This window comes from Poeciliopsis prolifica, unplaced genomic scaffold, assembly GCF_027474105.1.
Source record: "Poeciliopsis prolifica strain line A6 unplaced genomic scaffold, Auburn_PproV2 SCAFFOLD001, whole genome shotgun sequence".
NCBI lineage: Eukaryota > Metazoa > Chordata > Actinopteri > Cyprinodontiformes > Poeciliidae > Poeciliopsis > Poeciliopsis prolifica.
The window spans coordinates 17,407,562-17,430,562 of record NW_026562376.1 but is presented as its reverse complement, the minus strand read 5'-3'; the positions used below and the strand labels follow the sequence as shown (position 1 = coordinate 17,430,562).

The 23,001-nt window shown below is 38.3% G+C and overlaps 1 protein-coding gene across 2 annotated transcripts in view; it reads left to right on the top strand.

Moving 5' to 3' along the window:
* The first annotated feature begins 1,539 nt into the window (after nucleotides 1–1,539).
* LOC129361534 (polypeptide N-acetylgalactosaminyltransferase 18-like) overlaps nucleotides 1,540–23,001 on the top strand; it is a 124,736-nt gene continuing 103,274 nt past the window's right edge. For both annotated transcript variants that reach the window (XM_055032449.1, XM_055032441.1), the window contains exon 1: nucleotides 1,540–2,008. In XM_055032449.1, the coding sequence (XP_054888424.1) occupies nucleotides 1,759–2,008 (250 nt within the window). In that variant the 5' untranslated portion in view covers nucleotides 1,540–1,758. The remainder of the gene's footprint in view (nucleotides 2,009–23,001) is intronic.

The window sequence follows — 23,001 nt, the reverse complement described above, 5'->3', positions numbered from 1 at the left end:
TCTCAATTCTGTGCCACATGTGAGAATCTGCGAGGATTTTCTGTCTGATCGGCGGAGCAACGGATGAAAGACAAAGATGAAAGCAGCAGCCTGGAGGGCCTAACTGCAAGATCCATCTGCTAGTGGTGTAAAGCTCTGAAGTTTTTCTTGCTCTCAGGTAATCTCTTTGGGTGGTCAGATCACAAATGTACAGTCGGCGTGTGTGTGCTAGGGGAAAAGTCTCAGAAAGGAGGGGAAGATGCAAATGAGAAGGCAAACCTTGTCCAATGAAGCCAGGAAGGAATAACTTTTGACAGGACAGAATGAGAATTGGGTTCCATCAAACAAAAACATCTTGTCTTGTTGTCTTTCTGAGCGTTTGCCAGATAAAAAAAAAAAAAAAAAACTTCATCAGCCTCTCCCAAGTAAATCAGAACTACATGTCCAAATCTGAATATTGTTTTCATTTTTTTTTTAATTTGAATATCCTGCATTGTATTTTATATTTCAAAATGTATAAATGGATATTATATCATTTGTTTCTTTATATTTATCTTCTGGTACTGGTTCAGTGCTGAGGATTACAACTAAATAAGAGCTGGGAGAAAATATGCAGAAGGCTTTTACTGCAAGCCATTAAGTACGTAGAAATTGAGAATTTTAATGACTTATAAAGGTCGATTTCAGACGTAGTAGCTCTTGGTGGAGAACCAGCCTGAAAAAAAGTACAAAAACTAACTAAACTGTACATTCATTTGCCATTCCAAAAATTTTGAACTTGTTTTAGTCTTCCGAAATCACGAGGTCTGGTGAAAAATACTTCGATACTTGTGTTAGTTGGGTCTTGAAGTAATCTTGCTGCAGTGTGCACCAAGCGAATTTTCCCAAACTCTTGAAAAAACTTTGTCACACAATCTTCTCAAGGCTGCTATACTCTGTTGCATGCACTCGTTTTTTTTATTTTTTTTTATTATTACCACATTTTTCCTTCCACTCAACTTTCCGTTACCATGCTCTACGACTGGCCAGCTTCTTTAGCAATGACATTTTGTTGCTTACTCTCCTTATGCAGGGTGTGTCTGCATGATGACTGTGACTGTAACAGTCTCTGAGGTTGTTAGCTATAACACAGAGAGCACGTTACCTTCACATTTCTATTTTACTGATTAGAATAATTACATTTTTGATTTAACATACATTATTCAGATCAACAGTGGTGAATATGTATAAGAAAGAAACTATTTAACTTTTCTAAAATATTTTCATGTGATGAGATGTTCCTGTACTTTTGCGCTTTCCACAAGCCACCTGTTAGCTTTAAACCCACTCACCGCACTCTGTCTGAACTGCATCCAGCAGTTCCGTATCCGCCCGGGTCGATTGCCTTTCTGCGTCCATGCATTACCCTCCTACCCCTGCGCCTTCATCTGTGCGCTCCAGCTGTGAGAGGGGCCGGCAGAGGCCGGCAGATCCCGCCTCCTCTGCTGCGATTGGCCCGACGGGAGGCAACAGTGGGGATTTGCTGGCTTGTGTTTCACATCTTTGCAGCGGCTGAGCGCAGCGTGGCTCTCCGGCTGCACAGCGTGGGCTCTCTCTGAATCACACAGTCGGATGAGTTTCATTGAGGCCGCCGAACGCATTTGGAGCATTCTGTCCATGCAGCAGAGAGCGGAGAGCGCGGAGACGAGCTGAGCTGCGCGTTTGGACACATTCACCCCGGGCGCGGCGTCCGCCCAATCCACCTGCCCGCGCGCAGGAAGCCCGTGGAGGGATGTCGCGATGTTGTGCACAAGGAGAACTAAAACTTTGGTGTCGACGTGCGTGATCCTGAGCGGCATGACCAATATCGTGTGCCTGCTGTACGTCGGCTGGATCACCAACTACGTGGCCAACACCGGCGGCAAAGTTGCGGAGATCGGCGGCGGCGGGGAGACGGACAGAAAGTTGGAGGAGGACGGCAAAGGAGAAACGCTGAGGATTATGGAGCGCTTGGCGCGTCTGGAGAGCGTCGTGAACGAGCACATTAAAGGTCGGTGACGTTCCGCTGGGGGTCAGGAGCAGCTCTGGTACAGATGGAGGCGTTTCAAAGAGGCCAGCAGTTTCATCCACATGAAACTTTGGGCTGTTCTCGCTTCTTAAGGGAAACTTTGCTGTTTCTCTCCATCTTCTGCTATAGAGCTACTTATGTTAATTTTTCCGCGCTTTTAATATGAAGCCGGTTAAATGTCAACAGTCACTCTGGCATCTGTTGTCAGTCGCATCATATGAACACCCTCATATCACTTCATTTATGAAGACTGAGTGAAGTGGTTTTTTTTAAGAGGCTGCAGCAGAACTGTCCCAACAAAACCCAGATACCCCTAAAAGTGTTTCATATTAATGTGAGTTAATGATCCCCCTCAGACATTTTTAAAAGGATGCATCCAATTACCCTTTCTCCCCCTCTTCTGAAAAATCCAGCCAATGATTGTATGAAGAACTGAATCTGAAAAAAGTCAAATTTGTCCAAAAATGATGCTTTAAATTAAAACGTTACCTGCTTGGAGAAACTTTGCCCCTCGGTCGACTGAAGTGGAAATCAGCTAGATGAATTAACTCGGTTTTGCATTTCCATCTGAAGGCAAGAAAGTATAAGGTGGTCTTGCATGATATTTGGAATGATGGGGAAAAATCTTTCCAGCTGAGACACCACATTAGTCAGGAGAAACATTACAACCACTGAAAGAATGGCTGCAAACATACTTGAACCTATAAACTTCACTATTTTCAGCACCAAATCTCACTCATAACTTATTTCAACTGTATATTGTTTTCTGAAAATGTTGTGCGACATACTTTATTCTGGTTATGTTGCATTTGGTCCACACCAAGGTGTTGTTAAACATGGCATATTACCCCTAGACACGCCAAACTAACTCAAAGCAAATACAGTCTGGTATTTATTATTTATTGGAGACTCACATTTTTTTACCTGTAGATTATGACTAGAAGGAGGAACATTACTTGTTCAAGCGACTTGATCCTGGAAAGGTTGATGGTGGCAGATCATCACCAGCTGTTTTTTCTTTTGACTCGGGGTGAAAACTCAATATGTAGAATTGCACAAAATATTGAATTTAAGTTGTCATCACTGTGCATGCAATACAGCAAAGGATGAGTTGGATTCAACATTTGGTAGAATGCTACACTTTGTAGTAACAGATAATCAGGCAATCACACTGTGCATTTTAATATTATATTTTGCCAGTTGGACCATCTCCTGTTGCTCTGGTTTTTAGCTGCTGTAGCTCACAGAGTGGTGGAACATTGTGTAATGATAAAGTGTTAGGAACATTTGTGTGGGAATTTTTAGCAGCAGTTTCACAATTAAACAGTTCCTTAAAATTTTGCAGCCTTCGTTACAGAATTTTTCATGTCTATTTTTTCTTTAAAAAATTGTCTTTTCTTTTTTGACAACTTGCATTTTGTATTTGCCTGTGTAGCTCTAGTCAGTCATTTTCTCTTTAGTACAGTGTGTTGGCTGCGTTTCTTGCTCTTGCTCTATCTCCCAGTGACACTTATACTGTACGTGTTGTTAATCATAAACTGTTCAGTTTCTCCTCTTGGACAATCCTGAGCTCTGGCTTCACTGAGATTGGAAAATCAACCGGGGTAAATTAACATCTTCTCTCGCATTGCACGTAAAACTACATCTCATCTCCCACCACTAAAACACTTTTTGTAGCTGTTTGTTAGGAAAACACATTTTGAATTCAGAACTAAATTTTGGCTGTGTCCTGTTTGAGACTGCATTTACAGTGACCTGTTGTTGTGTTAATTCTGCTGCACTTTGACCTTTAGAGCATCAAAACTGCCTGAAGAATCAAATCCATTGGTTAGTGTCCTACTTTGAAGGACTATTTGTGATTGCATCCCTGGCCCATTTGCAGCAGTCTCTGACCAATTCCTTATCTAAATTCAGAAATCAGACTAGGTCAGTTCAGTTGTCAAGCAGAATAGCTTTCTGGGACCAAAAACAAGAGATCAAACTGGTTTGTTTACTGTTGTCAGAAAATGATACTGCACACTGCTAAATTGTTTCCGTTATACATAGGCAGGCATAGTGCTTCCTCCTGGGTCCTTCATGTTTAATTACTCCCCTTCTCAGATCAGCACAGCAACGAGTCAACACAAAACAGGAAGTGGGACAGACTCTTCTTGTATGGACCACTAAATAGGACACAATACTAACCGAACGTAGATTTCAGTGAAGAGATGCCCGCTGTGGCAACGGCAAGAGGATGAAAGCTCACGTTCTCTGGGGCGAGGTTTATCCTCTACTGCTCCAATCATCATAAAGTCATTCATGGGAAAGATAAGAAGCAGAGAAACTTTGTTTGTCCAGGATTATTATTATTTTTTTGTTTCAGATTAGCTTGCTGGGAACTGATTCTCAATCAGAAGTAAAACACTGTCAAGACTCAATTAGTGCTTTTAGGAAGGAAACATCCTTTCCATGCAGAGGCCACCTTACAAGAATAGAGATTGCTACACTTCAGTGACTTGGTTCATTTGAGCAGCAAATCATGTTGTTAGTATAACAATGCTCGAGACCTTCCTTTTGCCCATTTTTGTCAGTATTATTCTTTCATCACTTAAGGAGTTGAAAATTTTAAATGCTGAAACTTCACATAGAAGAATCCCTTTTAACAGTGCTGCTAAGAATTTAACAGGTGATTCTCTGAGCAGCAATTTCACAGACAAGATGTCTCTATGAATGGACATTGATCGGACAGACACTTCTAAGAGGTGGATCTAAATTAAATAGATATCTAATTGTTCAGTTTGAACGCAGTACAACAGTGAAAAGAAACAGACATGCTAAATTACATCTTTGTAGTTTTTTATTTTTTATTATTAATTTTATTTTATTCATATATTTTTTTACAGAAACAATTTTTTTAAATATAAAGCATTCTCTAAGCCAAATGTTTCAAGGCTGAAACTTGAAATAAAAAACTGTGCTGTGTGCACTGAGACAATTGACTGAAACACTCACCGACCACTGTATTAAGTACACTCTTCAAGTACTGGGTTGTGCTGTAATTTTTCTTTTGGATCTGTCTAATTCTCCTTGACATGGGTTCAAAAAATAAGCATGATATGTCATTTGTGCTTTGGAAAATTTGAACAAACTTTATTATTATTATTATTATTATTATTATTATTATTATTATGATGCAGGTTCTCAAAAATACAGAAGTACTCAACCCCCATCAATTCAGAAACAGTTTCCTAAGTGAAATGAGATGCAAAGATGTTCAGACATGAAAAAATAACCTAAAATTTCTCATGCATCTTTAATGTAAATATGCATTAGCCTTACCAGTTCTGTACCTTGGTTTTTCTTTTGCATTGCTCCTCAGAGATCTTGCTATGATAAAAACTCACTGATCGTTTGCATAGTGAATTGCAGGTTGATGGCTCACCGAGTTCAGAAGGTCTAACAGAATTTGTATGGATGTTGGGGTTAAAGTGTTGGAGTAAATTTAGCTTTATGAGTGCTTGCCTCACTCTTCTCCTCCACTTCACTCGGCCATTGGAGCTGGTGCCAGATTACATGAGCAGCCAGCAGCTGATGTGCTTATGCTCTGTTACTGATGCAAAAAAGAGCTCTTTGGCAGGAAGTGAATCATCGGAAGTCAGAATTGAAAACCAAAGAAGAAAGTGCTGCTTTTCATTTAGAACAAGCAAGATACTAGCAATAGGCACAACTGAGAAATGCTTTCAAACTCATACCCCCCCATCACGGAAACAACACAAAGAAGTTAATATGTTGCAGCTTTTAAGTTGAAGGCTACCGATCTGATAGCCGCTGTACTTAAGTTTGGCGTTAACGAATCCATGGTTTGGTGTTAGAGATGCAGGGCTGCGTCCTTAATATATCTATTAAGGACGCTGCATCCTTGTGGAGATACCAGTGGATTATATATGTACGTTTCCAGTTTTTTTAAAAAAAACTTTGTGAGTGCAGCTTATAGTGAGGTGCGCTCTATAGTCCGGAAAATATGGGTGTCTGTATTTGTAATGACTTTACAAATACAGACATTGTGGTTCTAATTTTGCTCTCCTTTAATATATTATGTTCATATTTTAAATACTAGTAGCAGAAAGCAGGTACTGAAATCTTCCAGTATGCAACAGCAACTAAGAAAAACTTATTCCACTACACGTGCGTTCATCTGACTCTGTTGTCTGTACTTTGCGTTGCGTGTAATGGCTAAAAGAAACCAGCACACGAGGACCACAAAACTTTCTGTTTAGGACAAAAATATTTTCAGTGCAGCAGTTCTTGGGCTCTGGCATCCCCAGATAGACGTCTCCCCCGTGCAGCTCTGTGCAAAATGTGTTCAGACCAACCAAAATTCTCAATTGTTTACAAGCAATAAACTAAAATCTTCATTCATTCAAATGGGGTGAAATGTAAAAATTTTTACACACTTGCTACATGTACATATAGTAGCAAACTTGCTCAGGAGACCACTGACATATGAGACGTATTTCTCCCCCACCGCTTTCTGATGCCGCCCTGAGCAGCTGTCCATGTCCAAGTAGTTTGTAGTGTAAACCATATATGTGTGCCAGATTTACAGTCTATAGCTCTTCATTTATCATCTTATCGGTCTGGCAGTGAAATGTCAAAAGATTCTTTTTTTTTATGTAGAAGTTTAGTTTCTGATGTAGGTGGGTAAAAAACAAACTCCTCGTTCTTGAATTACTTTGTTCTTTTCAATGACAAATATTTGGTGAAATAAATTTTCTTGCTGGTGGATTGTTTTCATAACATATTTTCAATGTTTAGAAAATATTTGTTCTTTTAGACATAATTCACTGAAGAAGGGTGATATTATTTTTACAAGTCATTTATGAAGTTTTGTGTGTTACTCTTCAGATATTAAACATTTGAAGGACAACAGAAACCAGGGGGTTATGTTGTGGTCTTGTACACGTACGAGTCGATGTTGAACAGGAAGTCAGTTTAATCAGAAACCAGATCCCATGGCTCTCCTTCACTGGATCTGTTGTCTTGGACAGGCGACACCTTCCCCCGTTGCTTCAGAGGACATTTAGGCCTCAGAACTGTGCGTACGTTTGCACATCCACAGGTGTTTGCTTCCTCACTTCTGGACAAGTGCGACGTCCACGTTTCAAGATAATTAATTCTAAATTATTCATTTCTGGTCACAATTATTTTCCCAGTGCTATGACTTGTTGGATCAGTTTTCAGCTCCTTTCCATCCTGCCAACCACACGTTTTATTTTTAGAAGTCTTTCTATGAGTCAATGCTGGTTGATCTGTTATGACAGTCTTATGAGGAAGAGGAGTGTGCGTGGACAGCGTCTGAGGCGCCGTGTGTGAGCATCAGTGTAAGTTGTGTGTCTCCCATGCCATCAAAGATTCATGCCAGTGGTGTCAGAGCTGTTGTTGTTGTTCCCGCCTCCTTGTGGAATCTCTGTATTGTTGCATGAGCAATTCAGTTTCTGTTAACATCCTGACATTAGTCAGTTTAGGCTGCCATGACCGTGTAACACATAGGTACTTTGGGAGGAGAAAAACAAAACATCTTTTGCTTCTTTTGTTTGTTTATTTTTCTCTCTCCCAGCTGTTCTACGGATGCCCAAGGATATTCTGATATAATACAGTTTAGGGGTACACCAGAGGAAGCATTGAAACACCGATCCACACAGATAGCCAGAAGCTGTTGGTTTATTGAATATTACATTAAAAGTTGCCCGAGTCCCATTGAAGATTTCAAACCTCTCCCCACCTCCCCTCCATCCATACTCACACCACCAACTTTCAAAGCAGAGTAGCAAGAAAGTTGTCATAAATTTGCAATGAATCCACCTTTACATTCGTCTGTGATCTGTCAAATGCAGGGAGGTGTGACACTCACAGTTCTGAAAGTGTCACCTTTTGCAGATTGAAGCCAGATGACTTTGTTGCACCTTCTCCACACACTTGCATCTCTGTCGGTCTCAGATGGCAGCGTACAGAGTTTAAGTCATGCTTCAGCAGCGCTTACAGGTGTTGGCAGTCGACAAAATTAACATACGCTTATGCATTTTTCTCTAAAGTGCAGTACATTTAAAGCACCAAGGGGGAATTCAACAGGCAGTTAAATTTCGTCCTGAGTTTGCTGCTGTTTTGCATGTGCAACCAGAGCTAGCCGGCTCTAACCTTTTTATTGCCTTAGGGCGGATTATGGTTTCAGCTGCTCCAACATTCTTCCCACCACCACCACCATCCCCCTTTCTTATTAAACATAAAATCTGGATCTCTTTAAAAAATGAACATATTTTCTGTCTCTATGGAGGCATTTTTTTTATTTTATTTTATTTTTTAAAGATTTATCTATTTTTCTTGCACAGCAATTATGAATGGATGGACATATGTGGCAAAAATGTCCTCCTGTCCAGGACAGATGTAAAGTACTTTTACCTGTTGCTGAGCAGTTCAAGCAGAACATTCAGCTGCAGCAGAGAGACTATTGGACGTGCTCAGCATAAATTAATTAGTCCAGATCATGGAGCTATAAAATAAAGGACATTGCAAAACATTTTTATAGTACCACAGCAGAATATGCAGTATCATGTTTAGGCAATTTGAGATTTCCTCAGACTAGGTGAGTTAAAATAAAGCAGACCCTCAACATAAAACAACATTGAGAAACACATAACTGTAGTTCTCACAAATTACTTCATAAATTTGCCTGTGAATGCTAAATGGTTACTCAACGAACCGAGTGGTTCTTGGGTTTTATTTCTGCTGTCCTTTGTTGTAACACGGCTGCTACTTCTCCTTATTCTGATTGACACTGAGAAAAAGAAAAAAACTAACTCTTTCTCTAAACTACATGTGTGTTTTGCACTTAACCAAAAACTTTTGTCCACTGTTAGTCATTGCATAGAGAAACTTACAGTCAGCTCCATCACAAGGCATAGATGAAGCCTGATAGATTTCTGCTACAATCTGGGTTTACTTTGACTAGGACTTCAGTGACAGAATGAACAGTGTTCTCAGTGTGAGTGAAATACTTTGACTCCCTCTGCCTATTAATTGCCCAAATAAGAGCTTAAATACTAAATGGCAATTTTAAATATCAGATCAGACAAAATTTGTTTAGACATGTCCTTCTGTGCTTTCATTTGTCTTTACGTAAGGGAAGCACAACCGTCTTCTTGAAATGCCGATTGAGGGTACAGAATGTTTCATTTATTTTGCAGTGCAAAAGGTTTGCCTTCAACTGTGTCTGCCAGGAAGTTTCAGCAAGTCAGCTAAATCGAAAGAAGGATTGTTCATTGTGTATGAACAACTTCACGGCAGATCGCTCACCCGGGAGACTGTGGATCGATATCTGCAGTCAAATGTTGACCGTTTCTTTTGTTCTTTTTAAAGACTTTTTGAAGAGTTTAATTAAAGAGCACTGAACTGTAATTCTTCCAATACCTATTTTATACAAATTTGAAGATTTTGTTGCAGCTCTGTTCATTTGAAGTACATTTGAATGCACAGTATATACTGCATCTTAAGATGGAGGTAATTTTCTGACCGAGTGGTGTATTTCTGCGTTTAGTACTGGGAGAACTGGGAAAACCAGAGGAGATCAATCTTTATTCTTTGATTCTGTCTGTGAATAAACCCACAGACAGATCAGTGTCTTTTGAGTCTTTAAGGACGTCACAATTCAGGTCCAGGTCTTTGAATCACAATTTGGTTGAATTACCCATGTTGTAAAATAAAATGGCTTTTTAAAAATTTTTTTGCATTTTGGATAAGCAAACCTAATATCCTGAAATCATTTTCCCATACAATTTAGGAAGCTAATCTCACTAGGAAAAATGTAACAACACATTTTAAAATTTCAGCAACTGAGATGTTAATTGTAGTTTATCACATAAGTTGTTAGCACCTCTTCTTCACTGATTTTGGACTTTTGAGACTTTTGACTTTTGATGATGGGGGATGCTTCTCTTTGAGATTCAAGCTGCTTTCCACAGAGCAATCAGTGTCGGCAAACAGGCCAATCACGCATGAAATGACATGAACTGATGTTACACCTCAGGCTTCTGATGGTCCAAAATAAAATCATAGAGAAACACTGAATGTTTTTTTTAAATCTAGCTACATTTACTACCTTTTCTGTGATCTGCTTTCAAGTATCACAAAGGTATTGAGCCTTTCTGAGAAAAGAGAAAGTGGATTATTGTAGCAGATGGTGATGTCTGCTTTATAGAAAACTACTAATTTAATAGCTTGAGGAGAAAAAATACTGCTAATGTGATATTTAGTTGGACAGGCTTTCTGGTAATTGCAGCTTGAAATAAGAGAACTTAAAGTTGCTTTATATTGCTTTGTCAACATTTCGCAGAGTAATTCAGTAACAGAATGATATAAAGAGAAGTGTACCAGCTGCATATTACTTTATATTTTCCAAGAAGCACCATTAATTCTCTGTTTAGATTAACGGGCCTTAAATCCCATCAGGGATCAAAATCTATAATGTTACCATTTACATTTGTTGAAGTTTTACTATCAGCCACCAGGAGTCCATAAAACTGTTATACTTGTTTGTTATAGCAACATCCTGCACAACACTAATATTATAAATATATGTTAAAATACTTTCCATAGGCTACAGCAAAAAGTTAATCAGATCATAATTTAACTTGGGACATAATATCTACAGTTAGTTTAAAACTAGTTATTTTTATGTCTTCCAGTAGAAGAAGGCTTGGTCAATTTGTAGCTTGTTCAGAAAAATTTCATGTATGTTCTCATCAAAACTATTATTGCTAATATTGTTTGTGTCTACTTCTTGTGAAGCACCTCATTTTTTACAGATCTATTTTTAACTTTCTGTTTTTGTGACAGCTACAGATAAACATTAAAAAGATGATTTTTGATTTTGGACGTTATATTTTTATAGCACCCTTTTGTTTTTAATTGTGTGCGCAAGGAACGATTAAAAACAAAGCTTCTCTTATTGCTTCTTTTTCTCACTTCCTGCAGCATCTTGCTATATTGCATTCATAATGTATCAAGTGGATAATTACTGTCGGCTGTACTTTTTTAAAATGATCATTTATGATGTTCTCTACAACAGTTATACATTTGTGTTTAATTTTTTCCCCCCAATGTTTACATATTTCTAATCTGCAGTAACTCCCCGTGACTCTTGTCTTTCTCCACCATTGGTTTCACGTTTTCAGTTTACTAATAACTTCAGACCAACCACATGTTTTGGGGCTGACAGTCAAACTATGCATTTTAGATGACAGCAGAATCGAATTGTTGACATCAGATTGAATATTATAATTGCAAATTGTAGCCACATTTCCCTTGAGTTGCACGATATTCAGAATGAGAGTGGAAATTAGAGCTCAAACTAAAATAAATGAAAAAGATCAAACTCCAGGAACCCAACATGAAAGATTTAGTTTAATCTCTGAGCCAAATCAGTCAGAACATGCAGCCTTTCTCTGATCAATAAATCCATAAACATAAATAAGAAATCCCTCTTAAATCTAAAAAAAGAGAGAAAAAACAAGAAAGCAGATTTTGTGCAAATCGGTTTTTCAAACGCAGTCCATATTAGCTATAGTTTTTATTTAAAACCAGTCAGATTATGACATGGCTTGTGCCAGTTTTCTTTAAACGACTCCAATTCCTTATAATTTAGCCTTTCATCTAGAATTGATTCAGAAAGAAAAACATAATTCATATAATACATTTTTGTTTTGACTTTGGTGTCAGTTGTACGACTTTGTTTGATATTTGTTTGTTTTTCATGCCACCTGTTTGTTATGTAAGCTGGATAATTATGGATAGACTTTTACGTCTATTTTTATTTTTCCTTTTTATAAATAAATCTGTTTACAACGGTGCTAAGAGGCTGTTACCAAATTGTAGGCCCCTAGAGAACAGTGAGTTAAGTGCTTTTTGAAAACCAGTTGACAGCTTCAGTTTTCCACTCAAATGCCATTAAAATCATCGAAGTCACAACATCTACGGGAAATATTTTAACAAAACCATAAACCTTGTAAACCTTGTAATGTCTATCATTGAAAAGTGAGCCAGAAAAATTTACATGAAACAAATGTAACATGTCCGACACAAAAGTATAATTTTTATAAAAAATACATGTCAATAATAATGTGTCAACATCAACCTAAAGATATAAAATAAGTCCATTATTTCTAATTTTCTCACTTTTAGCTCACGTTCAGTCAAAGCCACTTTTACTGAGTTGAATTCTGGGGCAGATTTTTTTTGTGACTGGAATATTGTGCCACGAACTGTCAGAATCCACATTTGTCCTTCTCGCCTGGTTGATCACACCTGCTCAGTATGTTGGAACAGAAACTTTGTGCTCACCATGTCGCTTGGATTCAGGCTGTCAGTGTTGCAACGTCAAACTGACAACTGTAATTGGCAAATAATTACAAAGAAATTAGTGTTTTAAAAGCCAATTTTAGCTTCATTACACCCACTTCACATATCAAAAGCCTTGAAATTTCAAGAAGTCTTGCTATCCGTGTGGATGTCACTGTGACACATGCCATCCAACAAAGTATTGTTACAGATGATGTACATCGTTTCATGGGAACGGTATTTTCTGATGGCTCTGGCCTCGTTCAGCAGCGTAATTCATCCTGTCACAGAACAGAAACTGTCAAAGGAAGATCTGAGAATTACTACAATTACTTTATGGTGCTGATTTTTTTTTTCCTCAAAATTTCCCAGATCTCATTTCTGAGATGTGTTGTACAAACATGTTTTTATCCATAGAGGCTCCTCTTTGCAGCTATCAGGACATGAATGATGCTACTGGTTTAAATTATGGTGCCAGATATTGCAACCCAGCTTCAGGAGCCAACATCAAAAAGGTTTTCTTAACATTTGACCAACAAATGATCAGTGGTGTTCATAATCTTATGTTTTCATTGGTTCCACTTGGGCTTTGGATTTTCTGTGGCCATGTTTAGTTATGAAAGTTTTATTTTGAGTTCACAAGTAGCTTTCTTTATTAAAGCAACCATAGTTTTCAGAGATCGTAAATCTAATTGGATCTCCAGATTATTTCCATTCAAAAAGACAAATTGTTTATTGAAACTGGGTGTGGGCTTTGGCAGAGGTCACTTAAAATCTAAATCAAATTAAATCAATCACTGCAGTACTTTCTAATCTCCTGGCTTTAATTGAATGTAAAGCCAATAGTTACATGTATACATTTTGAAGTGGTGTTTCCATTATTGACATTTCCTCCATAATAAGAGCTGACTTAATAAACACATTATGTGCAGGTCTGGCCATGATATTAGCTTGTTGAACTTCTTTGAAGAAAAAGCACATCCAATCAGTCCAGCTTATTTTAATGGTTTCCAATTTAGTAGTCCATATTAGCTAAGTATACTGCAAGTGACTTGTTTAGAAATGCAAAAGATGTCTCTGAGTTCTGTGATGACCAAGGGTGGCGGACACACTGCTTCATTAAAGAAGAGGCTGTACTCATAGTGGTAGGTATCCATCCTGTGAATTCACACATGCAAAAACACACAGACCGCACACTGAAGAATCCTTACCACAGAGACTGTGCAAGTAGTCATTTGTTACAGATGATGTACATCGTTTCATCTGCAGACTGGAATTTAAACAGAATGCCCAAAACTAGACACATTTTAAGTATAAGTGAGATACAATGAAAGCAAGCTGCTCCAAAGACTAATGCATAGACTAGATTCATCCTATAAGAAAGAAATGCTCCGATGTGTATGCATTTCACCATCTTGAGCACACGAGATGGGCTGCTTCAGATTTCTTCATTTGTCAGAGTGATTTCCTCACAGTGGCAGGCTACATGATCGCCTCTTCAGATTTCACACACGGTGTGTCCAACAGGGAAACCAACACACTGTTTGGTTGCCACTGTCACTCACTGCGGCTAAACTCTGCAGCGTATCGCCCTTAGGCTGCAACATAACACTGAGGAGAGGCTTTCCTCCATGCTGCCCCACAGCTAAATTCTGTCAGCAATGCTTTGGGAGGGCTGTCTGAGACAGTCACCTTCATAGAGTTGTCTTCTGGGAGCTGCTGGAAATGCTGCAGACAATTAGTTTTAGGCCTGTTTTTAGAGTGGTGGCTGTGCCATATATAGAACTCACCATAAGTAGTTGTTGTGTATGGTAGTAGTAGTACTATAATTGCTTTATTGGTAATTTAGGGCTTTGGCGATTCATTTTATCCACTCCTTTTTTACAGTAAAAGAAATGGCAAATGCCAATGAATTTTTAAGAAAATGATATGAGTTGATTCTTCTTTGCTCGACACAGGGGTCAAAATTGTACATACAGGTTTAAATTCTTATCAAATTCTGGTTGTCAAAGACCTGTGTGTTTGTCTTTAAGAATCCCTTTTACCTCCCATTCACTGCCTGCATTAATTGCACCTGTTCGAATGTGTTGTGTTAGAGATGCATTCAATCAATCAGACCCCAAACCTCTCCACCAATGCCAAGGCCAAAGAGATGCTTAAGAACACGAGAGAGCCAGAATTTTAGATCTGTGGAAGGCTGAAATGGGTCACAGGACCTTAGACAACTAGCTAATGTCCTGAGCAAGATGGCAACAACCACTGGTGTAATTATTAGAAAATGGAAGAAACTCAAGATCACTCGGTCTCCCTCAGACTGGGATGCTCTGCAAGACCATGGAGTATGAGTCCCGAGCGACATGGGAGGAACTGGTCAATGAACTGAAGAGAGCTGTAACTACAGTCTCAAAGGCTACCATTAGTAACAAGTGTCGGCCTGTCTGAAGCTTTCCAAAGGACATCTGGATAATCCAAAGGAGGCAGGGGAGAAGGTCATGGGGTCATAGGAGACCAAAATATATTTAAATATAACTACCCCTTATTGCATATTTTTTACACATCAAACGTGTTGCAGATATTTAAAAAATGTTCATGATGAGGTCTCATCCTCATTAGAAGGATTTTAGAGTAAATATTTTTGACGGGGGTGATGAGAACATTCTGGACTTCAGTTCATATTATAAAGGGATGTTTTTACCCTCTTGATTGTTGCCAGTGGAGAACTGAATGACTTGACTGGACATAATTTGTTTCTGTCACTCAGTCTGTCAGCCGGCATCAGCGGTGTCAACTCTTCAATCTGCTTCAGTGAAAATTGAGTTTGGACACAACTTCTCTTTCTGTTTTGTTCCTAAGGAGTATATATTGATTCATTGCTGTCCACTGCTTCTGTTTGCCCCAAAACAATCCCTGATGAGCCTCTAGCACCGGGTCTAGTTTTGAGATTAATCAGCAAATGAATATTTCAGCTTCACATGTGTCTGGTTTGTCCCTCCGAATCAATCAACTTTGCTTCATGCAATGTGGCGTTCTCTGCATAAAGTCCTAGTGACAGCAGGGGAGTTTATACAGCTCATAGCCAGTAGCTAAATACAGACGAGTGACATGCAGAACTGAACAAGGTTACCAACAGGGTCAAAGGAGAAACTCCTAAATCATTTAGATGGCTAGTGATAAGTCAGCTGTTACGAACACGGTAACAAGTTGCATAAACACAATGTGTCTTAAGGTTATTCTTTATCAGCATCTTACTGCAGTATTACAAAAAAAAATGTTGCAGTAAAACAAGTTTATGTAGAAGAAATAAAGAACAAGAGGTATGGTATTTATTCCAAAGGATCAATTGAGTGTGAAGGAAAGTTGAATTGAAATGATATCACAAAAACTGACGAGCTGATATAAGGCATGCAAAGTTTAGTTTTATCCTCTTTCATGAGGACACCAGCGTCCTCATGAAATCTGTGTTACCTCTATGGCTAAAGATCATGTGTTTATAACTGATCTATTTTACATATCTACAAAGCTAAGAGTGGTATGGAACATTGATGGAAGGTCTAAGTTAAATTAAACATTAAAATAAAACAGATTGTAGAGTTTAGCGAATGAAACTTAAAATTTATTTATATTTTTTTAATTCCCTGAAGAAGTTTTGGCAATTTTTCTGCATCTTAGGGTCTTTTGCTAATGAGAAACGATTAGTATTTTGCCACTTTGCCATGACCCTTCATAAAGGGCATAGCTTTTCTTTTTGACATGACAGCATGGTAGTTACCAAGGCCATAAAATGGACCCCTAAATATTTTAGCATGGATAAAAGGATGAATAAGACTGGACTGAAATGTCAAAGCATATTATGTCAGCATGACTGAAATGTCTAAAGTGCTATAAATTGTGAGGTGCCGTAATGGTAAACATGGAGGTGATGCAGAAAGCTCTTTAGCACTTAGAATGATTGCAAGTATACAAAGTAATCTCTTAGCCCTGACCCAGATTTAAATGACACAGATTTTCTTCGCATTCAGAGAGTCATCTGAAGAAGCACCTGAGCTCTTCAACCTACTCCGTTCCACTGCCGCTCACCACTGCTTTCTGTGTGGGATAATCTCCCAGAACGAAACAGCTGTAAGATGCAGGGCTCTGCACTACAAGCCACAAACTCAGCGGGAGTTGTTCCTGAGAGGAGACACTTGCCTTTTGCTTCGAAAAGATTATCTAAAATGAGTTTTCCACCCACTGCCATTCTCTGCCATTCGATGCCTGAAGCAGCCTTTGTGCGCCATCAACTTTCAAAGAAGTGCTTAATATTGAATGTCTTTGGCGCGAAGGATATCCTAAATGGCCATCTTTCACCGCACCTCTTACATCTCTATAGAGGGTCAGATCCAATTCCACTGGATGGTTGCAGGCTGGAGGACAGGATGACACTTTCAAATAAATTTAAAGGGCGACCATATTTTCTGTTTTTGTCAAAACACAGGGACTACTCTGACTGCCTTTTTAGCATCAAATAAAATAAACCTGTTACAAGAACTCCTCAACTGTTTTTATGTGCTACACTGGTCACTTTTTTATTGTGTTTTTTAAAAGCAGAGGGTTTTGCGCATAATATTTTTATGCTTAAGCATTTGACCTCCCAGAGCCTGATCACTCTGCCAAGAAGGTTTTAAGGCTTTCTTTGCTTTCTTGTGTCTTACAAGAAAGCAAACTTAGTTGAAAGTTTTCAATATCCTGAATGCGAGTTGTGTCAGAGCTCAGTATGATGAAACCATACTGATCTGAATCTTCACTGAATCTGCATATCAAATGTGAAATTTGATATGCAGAAATATTTTGCTCAGCTGAGAATGGTTTCATTTTCTTATAAAGCAGCTTTAAGTTCCTACATGACTTTAAGATCATTCTCAATCACCATACTCTTTGTGACCTTTTAACATTTTTGACAATGTCATTTGTGTGTAGCGAGCTTCAGCTGCTGTGAGATTTTGTCTTGACTAAATATTGCAACAGCAATAAAAAAACAACAACAACTTCAGAACTTGTAAAATACATTGGCCATCAATATACACTCTAAGTACTTTGCAATTTCAGTATTGCAATAACAATATTCACAATATCTTGTGCAGCTCTAATATAGTGCTTGCATGGGTTTTCTACAGATACACTTCAAAAACATGACTATTAGTTTAGTTGGACTCTGAATCTCCCTTAGATAAATGTGAATTCATGCTTCTTTGTGTCTCCATATTCCCCTGTAATGGGTTGGTGTCTCCAGGATGGACGCGCCTTTCACCCAACGGTTGCTGGAGTTGGGAACCAAACCCTGAAAGTCAGTTTTCACTTTCAAGGGAAAAAAGCAGATTTTAAAGAACCCCATTTCCAAAAATAAAAAAGGACAACATTACATTCAGTCTCTGGGTCATAGCATTTGGGTGCTTTAACCTTTTTTCCAGTGATGTAATAAAAAGTAAAGTCAGTGTTTTCCATTGATATGTGAGGCAGACTGCAGTGATGTTTTATAGTTGCAGCTCACTGTTAATCAGCTGGGAATGAACACTGATGGAGGGGATTTCTCCAAAACCTTTCCTTTCGTGTTAAAGGTTGGAATATTCAGTCAATCACGTTTATTTGTAAACCACATTTCTTCAACATGGCAACATTGTGAAGACATAAAAATAATCATGTTGTCAACAGTTGTCTGTTGACAACTTTGCTGTCAGAGCAGAGCAACACCTTTTTTATATATAACACCTTGCACTGCTGTGGCGTATGAAAGTGCATGACTTTAAATAAACTACACTCCAGACTTTCTACATCACTCTTTCTCTGGTGAGCGACGGTGATGTGATTTCCAGCTTCGTCGTGCTGTCATAGATTCTCTTGACATGTTGACAAATTTTGAAGCACGGGCATCATAACTCAGGTGCCACGTGAAACCCCTGCAGCCCACTGCTGCAAAATGTTTGCAAGTGTGACTCAAATTACTTAATATGTTATTATTGGGTAATTATAATGTTCTGTTCTATTATGCTGACCTGTCCAGTTTACTCGATGACCAGCCCCTCTGTGACCCTGCAAGGATAAACGGGTGTGGAAAATGGATGGATGGGTGGATGCAGCTGTTTATAGTTCTCTTTCTACTATAAGTCCGATCAGAATGGTGTATGTTATTTCAGGTAGCCTGTGTTTATTGGCTGTCCCACAGGGGTTGAGTCCCTTGATGGGTTTCTGCACAACATCCTGTGCCCTGCAGCTGCTTCGCTCCACCGTGGAGATCTCCTGTTGCTGCAGAGCATCTGCCTCTCAGTTGGACAAACAGCAAACTGCTGGGACAGCGAGACTTGGGATGTCTCTCTAATCAGTTTTTTTTCCCCTCTCTCTCTCTGGTGTTTTCTCCAGTCAGTCATTTTTAAAACAAGGCATTTCCCTGGGCATCTTCTGCTCTGTATCCTAATTGCATCTGAGTCGGTGTTTGAACTGTGTATCTTTTATTTTTTTACACGTTAACATTTCTTGTGTTGTTGACAAGGTTTTAACGAGGAGACATTTTGTTCCATGAAACGATAGCAACAGCGGAGCGGATGAGGTTACAGCCCTCCTGTGACAGATGAGTTATGTGCTGCCATTAAAAAAAATACAAACATGTAATTACTGCAGTCATTAGCAAAGTAAGCGACCTTAGTAACCTAGCTTGGCATATTTAGTCTCTCATGGTGATTTTAGTGACAGCTTAGGAAGCCTCTCTAAGAAGGTTTTCTTTTGTTTTTTGGATATTTAGCAATGAATATCACCAAGAAAGTATTCTACAAGATATAAAATGTTAAAAGAAAAACAAATACAGTAAGGCACATTTATATCACATGTGGTTAAATAATATTTTTGACAAAAGTGTTACATTTTAGAATGTAAAAACAGAGATGTGAACATTAAATTGGTCACAGAATCTCGAGCCTCAGCTGTGTTTTGTAATTAACAAAACAGATTAACAGATTGAAAAAGGCTGGAAGAGTAATCACACACTGAATGTAAGGTTGCAGATCTTTTTTTTTTATTATCATTACGCTCATTTACACCCACAATTTGAAAGCCAAACTATGTTAAGCTTTTTATTCAATATGTTTGCAATCCATAACGTCGTACATGAAGTACATTTTAGAAAGGCTGCAGCATCTTTGAACTAAAATTAAATTTGGCCAAATATCTCTTCATTTAGAATATCAGAAATAAATTTCATATTCACAACATGAATCTGTAGCATCCGAATAATGTTAAGAACAACTCGAGGCTGGCTTTCGGACACAGCCTGATCAATGGCTTTGTCTAAGAGAGTGACCTGGTGATGGAAGCAGAAGAAAAGTGATCAGTTTATTCTCCAGCAGTAAAACTGCAGCTTGAAGCAGCATAACAACGGTAGCTCAAGCTGTCTTATCCGACCTTTAACAAAAAAGAATCATTTTAAGCCTCCCCTTACGAATCTTGAGCCTCAGCTGTGATTTGAATCAGTATTGGTCTAATAATACCAATATTAGAAGAAGTCTGGAAAATCTGCAGGATCCCATAAATGAAAGTTTTGAATAAGATTATATTTATGAACCTTTCTATGAGGCAGATGTCCATCAGTGAATTTAGATGACAATATTTTTCCTTTTTACTTACAGAATTTCCTGCATGTTCATTGCAAATCATAGCACTGTTGTGTTTTCCAGCGCTACATGCTGTAAAACAATATAAGATTCTGCAGCTGCATTGTGAATGCTGTTGACGATTTAGACTCCAGTGACTCCTCTATCCAACACAGATGAGCTAAATGGCCTGTAGCAGCATAATATGACCGAAGCTGCATATTTAAATGCACTTTATCACATTGAAAGGACCCCAAACGCTTCATACCACATTCAATCATTCACCCATTTACGCACACATTCACTCGCTGACGATGCCAAGAAACTGGAATTGAAGTCCAACCGAATGAACCAAGAGTGCATTTAGACAAAAGCTGTTCTGACTGCATGCTGCTTCGTTCGTTTCAGCCTGAGTAGCTGTCACTTTCCTGAAGAACTACAATGTGATCTTTCTGCACATATGGGTTTAGCATGACTGGAGGTTTCAAAGAACCTGAGCTGTCTCATAAAAGGCAGTTTTATTCCAGAGTGAGGTGAATCAAAAATTTCCACTCCTGACGATGAATAGCACAGAACAGCTGCAGTCACCTACAGATGATTGGAAACTTCACAAAAGATCATTAAGCCGGCTGTTCAGAGGGATTTTCATAACATTATATAGTGGTAAAGCAATTGAAGTCGACCTTGGGAGTTTACAGGTACATTTTTGTTCCATACCAGCAGTCAGACTGCAAGGACTCCGAATCGGAATGGTGAAAGAATAGATGGAGAACTGGAAAAAAGGGAATGTGGGGAACAATGGATGGAGAGGAAGAGTAAATAACAAAAGAGTAATAGGAGGAGGGGAAGAAAGAACGAGCAGATTGAAGGAAACAAGATGCTGCTAGAAAGGAGGCATTGAGAGGAGTGAAGTGAACCCAGAAGATTCAGAGTGGAGATAAAAGGAAATGAAATGAGAATAAGGAAACTTAAGGAGTGGGTGAAGGAGTTTGAATCCATCTCTGGAGAATTACCTTTCGGCTTGATGCTCGGGCTCAAAGATAATCAGGTATTGCAGTTCAGTTTTCCCCAAGGATGTAGACAGAACAGTTAAGAATAAAAGGCATCCACTCTTTTTCTAATTCTTTTTTTTTTTTGTCCTTCGCACACATTGAAATCGGTGTAAACATTGCTGATGCTGCTTTGTTCATATTCATGTTCCAAATTCCTTAAGGAAAATATGAAAGAGCTTATTGTATTACATTCACCTGCAACACATTTAGGTAGGCTGGAGTATTCGCCTGAAGCAGCAACAAAACAAGGGAGTCGGTTAGATGTGTTTTTATGTCACAAGGGATTGAAAAAACATCCTGCTCAATCAGCCAAGAAGAACACACACAAACATCGTTCATTTTCTCAGCTTAAAAGATCCATTTTCACCATGGCATTACTCGTGTTTGGACATCAAAAACACAATAACCTGTTTGTAGTTCATGCACCTGGAGGCCATTTTATTTGTGGGGTAAACTGTAATGTTTTTATGTTTTTTTTTCTTTTTTTTGTCGGTCCTTGTTAGAAATACTCAGGTTTCATAATGAATTTGTGTCGCTTTAATGTTCACCTGTGAGCCTTGGGGAAACATTTCTTTTCCTCTTTCTTCTGTTTCACCACTTTAATAGAACCAATAAACATTGAAGGTTTTTTTTTTGCCCGTGTTGAAGTGTTTAAATGTCATGCTTGAATCAGCCAGACCACATTTTTACAAACGAGGATGTTTCTCTTTCTCTGTAGCATAGTCTTTATATATATATATATATATATATATATATATATATATATATATATATATATATATATATATTATATATATATATATATATATATATATATATATAAAATGAAGGAAACATAAAAAATGCACAATAAATTTTATCTGTACATAGCTTACTTAGTCTTTTAATTAACCGATGACCTGTCTGTATTGTGCCTTCCTCTTGTCCAACTACTGCCGGAGATTAGCACCGTTTTTTTTTTACTTCTACCACTTAATTTTCTCTACATGAGTTATGTGCGTAATATTTAACTCAATCTGTCATTTTACTTCTAGAGCTTGTCCTACACATTAGAAATTCAGAACTTTTAATGAACTCTAAATCAGCACTGCCACATAAAGAGCTTAGAGTAGTAAAACAACGCTGGCTTAAATAAGACCAGTTCTTTTCTGAATCATTGTACCAGTCATTCTCTCAGACGCTGCTGAAAATTTCATCAGTTTAAAATGCAGATTAACCTGAGAAGATGATCCATCTCTTCATCTGCTGAACTTGCTGCTGAGGTTCTGTTTAGCCGACTCCTGTCAGCATCTGCAATGGCATCCACTTCCTCCACCTGACATACAGCTGCACTGGTTTATTTGGACGAAATTGGCCTGTTATCGCTGGGAGGGAGATTTAAAAGTGAGTTTCAGATCATTCAGGTATTTTAATAAAGTTCCAGAGGAAGAAACCCGAGTCAGATGTGTTGTAGGTAAACAACCAGTCTCTGCCAGAGATGGCGTGTGGGTATATAGCTTTTACTAGGCGTAAAACTTCAAAAATAATTCATTCGGTTGTGGTTTTCTTTTTGCAAAACTACTGTAGAAAGGAGATTTTTCCATATTCATATACATTTTCCTTCTTCATCCTTTTGTTGAATGCATTTAACCAATAAAACCATTCTGCTTCAGTCAGTAATTGGATAAATCTGGTGCATAATATAGTAGCATACACAACACCCATGAGCTTTCGGGATGTTATTGTTGATTCTGTTTCTCCATTGTCTCCCCGCAATGTTGATTATAAAGTTTATAACTTTCTAAACTTTAAAGTTTATAACTTCATATGAAGTTATAAAGTGCTCTTGTTTCTCAAGCCCTTACATGAAAATTAATAAATAAAGTGATGATTAAACACCCAAAAGCAGATGTACTCCAAAGAACTGGATGATAGTCCACAGGTTTAAATGTTTGCTGAT